At 35.9% G+C, this 10,767-nt stretch overlaps 2 protein-coding genes across 2 annotated transcripts; both read left to right on the top strand.

Moving 5' to 3' along the window:
- Positions 1–2,028: 2,028 nt before the first annotated feature.
- Positions 2,029–4,733, top strand: LOC311276532 (protein lifeguard 1). Its single transcript, XM_084386233.1, has 10 exons — positions 2,029–2,112; positions 2,376–2,605; positions 2,755–2,833; positions 3,040–3,093; positions 3,192–3,282; positions 3,375–3,412; positions 3,540–3,627; positions 3,756–3,845; positions 3,924–3,971; positions 4,182–4,733. Exons 2-10 carry the CDS (start codon positions 2,395–2,397, stop codon positions 4,329–4,331), a joined length of 849 nt encoding a protein of 282 aa, XP_084242359.1. The 5' UTR covers positions 2,029–2,112; positions 2,376–2,394; the 3' UTR covers positions 4,332–4,733.
- A 561-nt stretch (positions 4,734–5,294) lies between these two features.
- On the top strand, positions 5,295–9,519 carry fam8a1b (family with sequence similarity 8 member A1b). Its single transcript, XM_084384924.1, has 5 exons — positions 5,295–5,912; positions 6,725–6,845; positions 6,939–7,062; positions 7,138–7,277; positions 7,381–9,519. The coding sequence occupies exons 1-5, from the start codon at positions 5,345–5,347 to the stop codon at positions 7,523–7,525; spliced, it is 1,098 nt and encodes a 365-aa protein (XP_084241050.1). The 5' UTR covers positions 5,295–5,344; the 3' UTR covers positions 7,526–9,519.
- Positions 9,520–10,767: the final 1,248 nt, after the last annotated feature.

The raw sequence follows: 10,767 nt of genomic DNA, 5'->3' as shown, positions 1-10,767 counted from the left end.
GAGTTTCTCAGAGAAAAATTGCAAAGAGTTTGAAGTTGTCATCATCTACAGTGCATAATATCATCCAAAGATTCAGAGAATCTGGAACAATCTCTGTGCGTAAGGGTCAAGGCCGGAAAACCATACTGGATGCCCGTGATCTTCGGGCCCTTAGACGGCACTGCATCACATACAGGAATGCTACTGTAATGGAAATCACAACATGGCCTCAGGAATACTTCCAGAAAACATTGTCGGTGAACACAATCCACCGTGCCATTCGCCGTTGCCAGCTAAAACTCTATAGGTAAAAAAAGAAGCCATATCTAAACAGGATCTAGAAGCGCAGGCGTTTTCTCTGGGCCAAGGCTCATTAAAAATGGACTGTGGCAAAGTGGAAAACTGTTCTGTGGTCAGACGAATCAAAATTTGAAGTTCTTTTTGGAAAACTGGGACTCCATGTCATCCAGACTAAAGAGGACAAGGACAACCCAAGTTGTTATCAGCGCTCAGTTCAGAAGCCTGCATCTCTGATGGTATGGGGTTGCATGAGTGCGTGTGGCATGGGCAGCTTACACATCTGGAAAGGCACCATCAATGCTGAAAGGTATATCCAAGTTCTAGAACAACATTATGCTCCCATCCAGACGTCGTCTCTTTCAGGGAAGACCTTGCATTTTCCAACATGACAATGCCAGACCATATACTGCATCAATTACAATATCATGGCTGCGTAGAAGGATCCGGGAACTGAAATGGCCAGCCTGCAGTCCAGATCTTTCACCCATAGAAAACATTTGGTGCATCATAAAGAGGAAGATGCAACAAAGACCTAAGACAGTTGAGCAACTAAAAGCCTGTATTAGACAAGAATGGGACAACATTCCTATTCCTAAACTTGAGCAACTTGTCTCAGTCCCCAGACGTTTGCAGACTGTTATAAAAAGAAGAGGGGATGCCACACAGTGGTAAACATGGCCTTGTCCCAACTTTGAGATGTGTTGATGCCATGAAATTTAAAATCAACTTATTTTTCCCTTAAAATGATACATTTTCTCAGTTTAAACATTTGATATGTCATCTATGTTGTATTTTGAATAAAATATTGAAATTTGAAACTTCCACATCATTGCATTCTGTTTTTATTCACAATTTGTACAGTGTCCCAACTTTCTCTGATTTGGGGTTGTATCATAACAGTAGTGCATACTACTTATGCTCTATATTTCAAGTGATAAAAGATTTACACAATTGCTTTGTGTGAGGGATATGTCCAGATTTAACTGAACTATTTTTATGATGCTTTATAGTGCCTTTTGTCATAAGCTGCTCACTTGTATTGAATTGGAGAACATGGTGGTGAGTAAATAAGTAAGGGATAATGTAGAGCGAGGCGGTTGTATGGCCTCCGCTTCGCGTCGGGGTCCCGATTAGCCTGTCGGGGTTGTATTCGCTATAACAACCGCCTCGCTCTACATTATCCCGCTTATTACATGGCTACCCACCAAATAAATCAATAATTGGACACAAAATATTGATTTAAAAAGGAGTTTATTGATTTAAAAACGATTGTATTGCTTCCGCTAAAGAAAATAGTCCGTTCCGTCTCTACGGTTAGAATCCTGCGTCCATAGCAATGCTCTGTTTTTCATGGCAACGGTGTGTTATACTTCGCAGCGGTCTGTTAATAACAGACTGCATTCTACATTAGAATTCAACCAAGCCATGTAATTAAAAAAATAATTTTGGGGTGAAGTATCCCTTAAATTACATCACAAAGAGGTTGTCTTCTAAAATAAAGCATCATTTTTATTTTATTTTAGAGACAATGTAGTTAAAGTGATATAAATGAATTTAAATGAATTAAAATGATAAAAACAAAAATCACTCAGTAGAGGTACATCACTGTAAATTGTACATTTCATTGTGAAATATCTTTCATTCTTTGTTGAATTTTAAAACAAAAAATCACACACACACACACACACACACACACATGAACTTGGCTCTCATGAATGTTTGTGTATTGATTTGATGGGCTAGGTAAAGTCCGTCCCCCAGGAGACAAACTGATCGAGAACAGACTTTGCCCTGCACAACTCACAACAGGAAGCGGTGGTGCCAGACTAAAAGGTAAGTGGCAGTTTTAATGTAAAAAATTGAACAATATCATAATGCCACATTTGTGTATTAGATGGAAATTGTAACAATTTTACATAAGGAGAATTTGGCACCCTAAATTTTTAAATCTTAGTCATATGTCATTAGATAACAATGCTGGCATATAGGCCTCTTTGTCTATGTGGATTACATCTATTATAAAAGCATCAGTTTCAGAGTTTGTTATATATTTACTCTCGATTTTCTAAATTAAGTGTGTCTATACATACACTTAGGTTTGTTGAAAGACACAATATGAACACAGAGCAGTCTCCCCCTCCGTACAACCCCTATTACCCGCCGCAATATCCTAATGCAACGCAGCACAATGCTGGGCAGCCCACCGCTGGCATGATGCCCCCCGTTGTTGAACATGTCAATATGGGGATTCCGGACAGCGCACCCCCAGAGTACACCCTGGGCTTTGAGAACGAGAACTGCTTTTCAGATGCAGCCATAAGAAGAGGTCAGCTGTGCTCTCTTGAAATTACTTCCGTCTCTTGGTTATGTTAATACATAAAAACATAATACGCTCAATGTTTCTTGATGTGCTAAATTAGAATTGTGTTTTTTTGTGATTTTTTTGTGTCATGTCTACAAATGTGCTTCATGTAGGTTTCATAAGAAAAGTGTACTTGACACTTATGGTTCAACTAATAATAACTGTTGGAATCATCTGTGCTTTTCTTTATTGGTAAGTAGACTGGTATTTATTTTGCCACACCTACTTCAATTAATTTCAATTCAAAGAACAGATAATGAAGTGTACTTAAGTGTTACTTCATAGGCTTAAGCATTTTAGACTTGTATTTTAAAATAAAATAAAAATAGTATGGCCCCAAACTTTTTGGACAGTAGTTGTGTGTTTATTATTAATACACTCGTGCCTTTTTCTTATAGGGAGACACTCAGTGACTGGGTAAGAGGCACATACTGGTTTACCTACACTATGATGTGAGCACTTCTCTTTTGTGTGTCCTAAATAATATGCATAAATTGTGTTTAACTGAATATGTTACACTGACTTCTTATGTCTGGTTAAATTTCACAAGGGGTGTAACATTTGCTTTAATCATTGTGCTCATCTGTTGTGGTGACATCCGTCGGAAAGTTCCCTTAAACTTCATCTTCCTAGGGCTCTTTGTAAGTAAATCACAGAACAACTGTAGTATTTAATTGTGGTGAGCATCAAATGGAATCATTTTGTAAATGCTAAGTGCTGTTTTCTCACACAGACAATTGCAGAGGGCCTTCTCCTTGGATCAGTTGTAGTGTGAGTGAAAAGCATCATTGGAACTGATTTAAATGCACTTCAATTACTCCAAGAAATTGAACTTCAACAATTGAACAATTTAGTTACACAGCCAGTGTTATAGTAAGAAACCGACATATCTTTTCAGGTACTATTCGGCAGAGGCAGTGCTCTGGGCAGTGGGTGCAACTGCTTTGGTGTCTCTTGCAATGAGTTTGTTTTCATTGCAGTCTAAAGTACGTACATTCATTACAAAACTGCAGTGACATCAGACCATATGCACTGTATTACTAAGTTTCATAATTAAAATGAACGATTTGTTAAGTTATAAAAAGTACGTAAACCAGTCTTTGCTTGTTTTTAGTGGGATTTCACAGCTGCTTCAGGAAGCATATGGGCAATGGGCTGGACGCTGTTTTCATTTGCATTGCTTTGTGCAATTCTGAGATCGCAGGTAAATCCTCAAATTCCTTCTCTTATCAAAAATGTTTACTTGTTTATATTCATTCATGCAAACTTTCATATTCCACAGTATTTGTACATCCTTTATGCATCGTTGGGAACTTTGGTCTTCTCTGTGGTAAATACACTTCTTTCTTGCTTTATACGGTGCAGCTTTGTGTGTAAAGATGAATAATCCTTATGAGTCAGTCACTGGACGTATAGTGTGTGCAATGAAGCTGGCACAGTATCAATATTATGTTCTGCCAACAATCAGTTATTGTCTTAATAATACCACTTTACTGCTGTCATTATCTTACTGTCTCTCCCTTTCATTATCTATATGTAGTACCTGGTGATGGACACGCAGCTCATACTGGGTGGAAAGCACAAATACAGCATCAGTCCAGAAGAGTACATCTTTGCTGCTCTGAACTTGTACCTTGATATTATCACAATTTTCTTATTATTGCTTCAATTAATTGGACTTTGTCGTTGATGCGGTTTAGGATCATCATGATTTCTGTCCCACTCGACACCTGTCTCACATTGGCTCTGGGTTTTGAGACACAATATTACCCTCTTTTTTTTTTTTACATGACTCCATTGTGTCTCTGTACCATATTATAAATTAATTATTGAATTTAAAACAGTAAATCAGTAAAATAGCAAACAGTTTAATAATAAAATAGCTATTGAATTAAGTAAAATAGATATTGCATAGTTGTGAGTTATTTTAGAAGTAAATGAAGGGCAATGTGATGTACATGGCATGGTTTTTGAGACATATTCTTACCCCCATTTTTATAAACATGACTCCATCGTGTCTGTAACGTTGTAATAAATGTTCACTGTCATGTCACTGTACTTTAAGTTAAATTCATTAAAGTGTCTACTTTTATCCATTTGATATGATTTTTTATAATTTGAGAACACTAAAAATCCTAGAACAAATGCTATTTTAAGGGAGTGGCAAATCTTACCCCGCTATCCCCAATTATATATTTATAAATTAATTATTAATTATATAATAGAATTTAAATATTACATTTAAATCAGTAAAATAGCTAACAGTTTAATAATGAAATAGCCATTGAATTAAGTCAAATAGATATTACATAGCTGTGACTGAGTTATTTTCAAAGTAAAAGAAGGGCAATGTAGCCTACATGGTATGGGTTTTGACAGATATTCTTACCCCCATTTTTTATAAACATGACTCCATCATGTCTAATATGTTGTAATAGATGTTCACTTTAATGTACTTTAAGTTAAATTCATTAAAGTGTCTACTGTTATCCATTTGATATGATTTTTAATCATTTGAGAACACTAAAAATGCTAGAACAAATGCTATTTAAGGGGGATGGCACATCTTACCCCGCTCTCCCCAAATATATATTTATAAATGATTATATTCTTATTAAGTGTAAATAGCAACAACTGCAAATCCATCAATTGCATACCACAGAGAAACACCTCTAGGCAACAGAAGAGGTTGCGCTTTTGCTCATGTCCTCTATTCTATTACTTTTATTATGCACTACGAAATATTGCCGGAAGTTGATTAAATCGTCACATAACAAAAGTGTCATGGCGGAGTTAGACGAAAACGCTGGTGATAAGGAGAAATCGTTGGCAAAAAACAGTAGAACTAGGGACGGCGAAAACATGAAAACAAATATTCACAAGCCCTGTTCCCAGGGCAAACAAGACACCTCCACCGCTGTTACCACCACAGAGTACTGCGAAAAATTACAAGAGTGGATGTGGCAGTACTACTACAGCTATATGAACTGGCAGAGCTGGATAGCCATGTCTGCGTTTTCCTTCCCACCGTGTTTCCCAACACAAGGAACAAATGAAACGCCAGGAGCGATGACATGGGGTACAGATATGCCTAATGGAGACCTTCGGAATTGGTTTAGCAGCCCGTTTGGTTTTCCAGCTGCAGGTGCGAACGCGGCGGGTGCTGCTGCTGACGCGAGCGGACAGAGTTCTCGAGCTCCTGCCACAGCGCCTGCGCAGCTGCCGCCACAACAACAACAACAGCAACCCAATGGAAATGCTCAACAGCCTGGTAATTATACATAATAATTAATACATCCTTTATTAACTTTCTTTGTTGTTAAAACTGCCAGCTGCAATATTATATTCATCGCTAGCGTTGGATATGACAGCTCAGTACTTTGTGTATAGATGTAAACGAGCCTTCTTGGACTGTGTTTAGTTTATGCATGTGATTGAGTGTCTAAGTTAAATTAAATACCATTTCTTTAACATGGTATGCCAGACTCTTAGAAATATGATTTTCTCAAGCTCAGGTGCTCAACGTCTATTATTATGGCTTCATTATGTAAAAACTGACATTAACATGGTGTCTAATTGGATAGAAAGTCAGCTGAAATTTGTTCAGTGATGCATTGACATTTACATTAATGTGTGGGGTTTTTTTTATGCCTATTTCTGTAGTTTTATCTAACAGGATATAGTGTTTTATAGTGAAACAAAACCTATGAAATGATTACCAATTACATCAAAATTCATATGAAAATGTTTTGTTTGAGACATTGTTATTGGAGAAAGGGGAGATGAAGAAACACCATTTCTTCCTTATAATTGCCAGTTTTATGTTAAGTTTGTGCATGGATCTATGAGACATGGCAAAAGTGGAAATTTATGCTCATATTAAAGTAGTGAAATCACCCCTATGTTCACTTAATTGTTATTAAAGGAAACTAATATTGTTTACATCTCTTTTTTTTTTTTTATGTGAGTTTAATATTATATCCAATATATTAAGACATATAAGATGGTGCATAAAATTGTACCTCGTAATTAGAATGATTCAGTTTACAAAAGCAGTTCATGTTTGTATTATTTTTTGTCTAGGTAGGGAATATTATATCCCCTCTCCTCTGCAAAGGTTCTTGGCGGAAATGGTGGATTTCTTCATTCTTTTCTTCATTAAAGCCACAATTATCCTTAGTATTGTGCACTTGAGTGGAATGAAGTGAGTCTGGAATCTTTTATTTCAATTTTTTACATATCACTCATGCTGTTTTTCATTAAACCAAATCATTGCCCATTTAAAATCAAATTTTAGGGACATCTCAAAGTTTGCCATGCACTTCATAGTAGAGGAGATTGATGAGGACACGTCAATGGAGGAATTGCAGAAGATGATGCTTGTGGCTCTAGTGTACAGGATATTAGTTTGCTTTTATGAGGTTAGTTCAAACAATTGAATTAATCTGCCGAAATAATTCATGAAGACCTGCATAACTGTTTTTGATTGTTTTCAGATCATATGTATTTGGGGAGCTGGTGGGGCGACACCAGGGAAGTTTCTCATTGGCTTACGAGTGGTCACGTGTGACAGCTCCGTTCTGGTTCAGCCAAACCGAGTTCTTGTGGTACCAGCGACAAACGTCACGCTTTCTGCGTCAGTGCTGCTGTTAATGTCACTCTTTGTCATTTAAAAAAAAAAAATTAGACCTTTTTCCAAAATTTCTATTGAAACTTCTTGTTTTATGATTTTCTTCTAGGTCTACGGTGAGAGCGTTAAACAAGAACTTCTCCATCGCTTTCTTTTTTCCGGCATTCATCACACTCCTATTCTTTCAGCACAACAGGACTGTGTATGACATTGTGGCTGGCACCATTGTGGTCAAGAGAAACAGGCTTAGATGACTTTGTCATTGAAGTCATTATCAACCCGACTTTGTAATGCAAAAACAAGCTCATAGGAGAGCAAACCAGCTGCAGTAAAACATACTGAACTGAACTAAAGCTATTGGCCTCTGGAAGAACTGACACTTTAAGAGCTGAACACGGTATTTCCAGTATTTCTCCCCCATCTCCTCTGGACATGAATTGCTTTCTCAGAAGTATTTTTAATCATCTCTGTTGACATCTTTGAATATATTTTCTTGTGCCAAAATAAGATAATTTATAAATGTGCTGCCACATAATACTTGAACTTCCTCTGGTACATGCATTTCATGCCTCTCTCTCTCTCTCTCTCTCTCTCTCTCTCTCTCTCTCTGTGGAATATTGATTGGAATATTATTACTTAGAATATTCTTTGACTAATGGAAATTGAGCACGAATTAACTTATTTCTCCAAACGCAATATAGTTTGGTTATAGATCCTAATTTACTCGCTGCATTTGTATTTCAGATGAATGTTTTGTTCCCAATTACTTCTCTATTTTATGGCCTTTAAAAGTTTGAAAATGCCGGAAAAACATTTTATTTGTATAGCTGAGCTGTTTTGCATACTGTAATTTTCACTGCATGCCTTTTTCAGCTAATTCTGCACTATCCTGAGCTGCTGAGTTGATTATTTCAACTTTAAATAGTCTCATACTAAATCTGTTGTTAGTGTGTTATTCATTTTGGAGTGTATAGATATGGCCAAATCGAAATAATTCACTTATGTCCCAGAGAAAGCCTTCTGTGTTGTCTCTGTTTATGGATTGACTGTTTATACCAATAACAATCTTTTTAATAGACATGTTATAAGAAGGGTTTTACAGCACATGAAAAAGGGATTGATCTTCTTAAATCACATTTACATACACAGAATATAAATTGAATTTCCAAATAGTCCTATGAGTCGCTATAAAAAGCTCTAATCATTAACACTTTCATATGTACGTTTTTAAAGTAATGATTCCAAAGAAGCCACATAGTCAGTGTTTGAATTACACAAAAATGGCAAAATGATAATATAGTGCATTTGGTGAATATGGACAAACTGTCAGCAAATATCTTTTATTTTGTTTTGTTTTTCATAGAGCTGCAAAATCTAAAAATTCTGAGCAGTGCTGATCTTTATATGTGCTGACATATAAAGATAACCAACAAAGATAGTTACATTTTTATTGGCCGATAACAGATTTAAAAAACGTATACTCAACTAAACATTTAAAAAAAAACTAATCTATTACAGTTTTTCTCGATTGCTAAAACACTAAAACCCATCGGCTGAACAAAGTTCTCAGTTGCCTGAACTCATTTAGCTAATTGTGCAGTCTATTGTCAATACCTTAAACCATTTCACATGGTAAAACACAATTTGCAGATCTCACTTAGACTTTTCAGCAAAACTCTAAACACATTCTCATTCTCAAAATATATTCTGCGCTCTAATGCACGTCATCCATACTGGTAAACACAAGTGGCAACAATCAAATACAAATAGAGAGCACATGTCATTGATTGAACACAACGACTCAAAATTGATTTAACCTGTTTCAAATGATGCACAAAGACAAGAAGAAGCACATTGATCACATGGTTACTCCTTTGATTTTTGTCTCTTTCAGTATTGTATACTGTAGTACAGTGTATTGTAGGCTGTATAATGTACAATGAACAAATTGTATGGCCCTGAACATTTGTTAACAGTACTGACTGCTCAATAGATTTTGACTGGTTGCAGGCTCATATCAACAAAGAACAAGAATTACAGTATCACGGAGACAAAGGACAATTTTGTGAGATGTAAAAATAGGGGTACAAGGAGGAGGAAGAACAAAAAAAAATTTGCAAAGAGCAAAGCAGAGTAGTAATTTCTGATCAATTTTGAGCTACTATGATAGAACATGTTTTCGTTCATCAAAAGACAATGACGAAAAATGTTAAATTTGTTTTGAGATTAAAAATTTACTTCTCCCTGAGAACTATGATTTTTTGTTTTACTGTTCTTTTTATTTAAGTCCAGTCATACAGTATGTCACAAATGAACTTTTTGATGGGACAGTAAGGTGTCACGGGTAAGTCTACAAACAGAATAGCAGTCCATAGATATCTTTCGAGAACTATATGTTTTAAACAATGTGTTTTCTATTTTTTTGGTGTATTGTTTACTGACTGCTTGATACTGTATATCATTTTTGATCACTTTGTTTATAATTTGAGAGCAGTGTTTGATTTTGAACACAGGTAAAACTGTTTTGAGGCGAAAGCAAGAGGAGTCAGAGGTTTTGTAAAGAGTGCTTGAAGATGAGGTTTTGTGTTTAATGTTTTCAGAAAAAGGAGCAAGGTTTCAGAAATTGTGTTTTAGCAATTGAGAAAAACTGTAAGACTCAATATGGTACTAATAAATTGTGCATTTTTATTTAAATAGGTTTTAAAAAAAAGCTAAAATATCTCACTTTGGTATTAGATTACATGAACTGAAGCTGGGCGATTACCATTTGTATTGTATTCGTCACATCCTTGAACTGAAGACAGATAATGTGTATAAAAAAAGAAGAATGCACAGTCTTGCATGGAGGAAGGATTTGTGGTATCTGGCACCTCATCCGTTGAAATGAGTCACCAGTAGATGGAGTGGGAGAGCTGCTGAATTACCATGTAAACTGCCTGTGGATTCTAAACGTGTCAAATAGTGAAGTAATCATCTCTCATGGTATGGCTTCTGTTAAGTTGCTTGAATTTCTTGCTATGGTAAAATACACTGTATAGGAACAGCTGTGAATTTTTGTACACTATATCACTGTGCAGTTCCCATAGCGTTTCGTTATTTTTGTTGCATGGAAACAACAAATTCTTCTAGAATTCCTCTTAAAGGGATAGTTCACCCAAAAAGGAAAATTCTGTAATCCTATACACACATTCACGTCGTTCCCAACCTCTAGGACTTTATTTTTGTATGTGTAACATACAAATATATTTTTATATTTTGAAAATCAATAATGCAGGTGCAAAATCGATTTAGCTTTGTTGTCATTTACTCACCCTTACGTCATTACAAACCTTTAGGACTTTCTTTATTCTGTGGAACAAAGCAGGATATTGTGAAAAAAGAAAGAAGAAAGAAAGGTTTGGAACAGCATGAGGGTGAGTAATGATGACAGATTTTTTTTTATTCTGACAGAACTATTCCTTTAATGGATTAGCATAATAAAATAGCATTTTAGTGA

This window comes from Rutilus rutilus (assembly GCF_951802725.1).
Source record: "Rutilus rutilus genome assembly, chromosome: 17".
In the NCBI taxonomy this organism is placed as follows: domain Eukaryota; kingdom Metazoa; phylum Chordata; class Actinopteri; order Cypriniformes; family Leuciscidae; genus Rutilus; species Rutilus rutilus.
The sequence above is the reverse complement of the archived record's forward strand: the minus strand, read 5'-3'. Positions and strand labels throughout refer to the sequence as shown.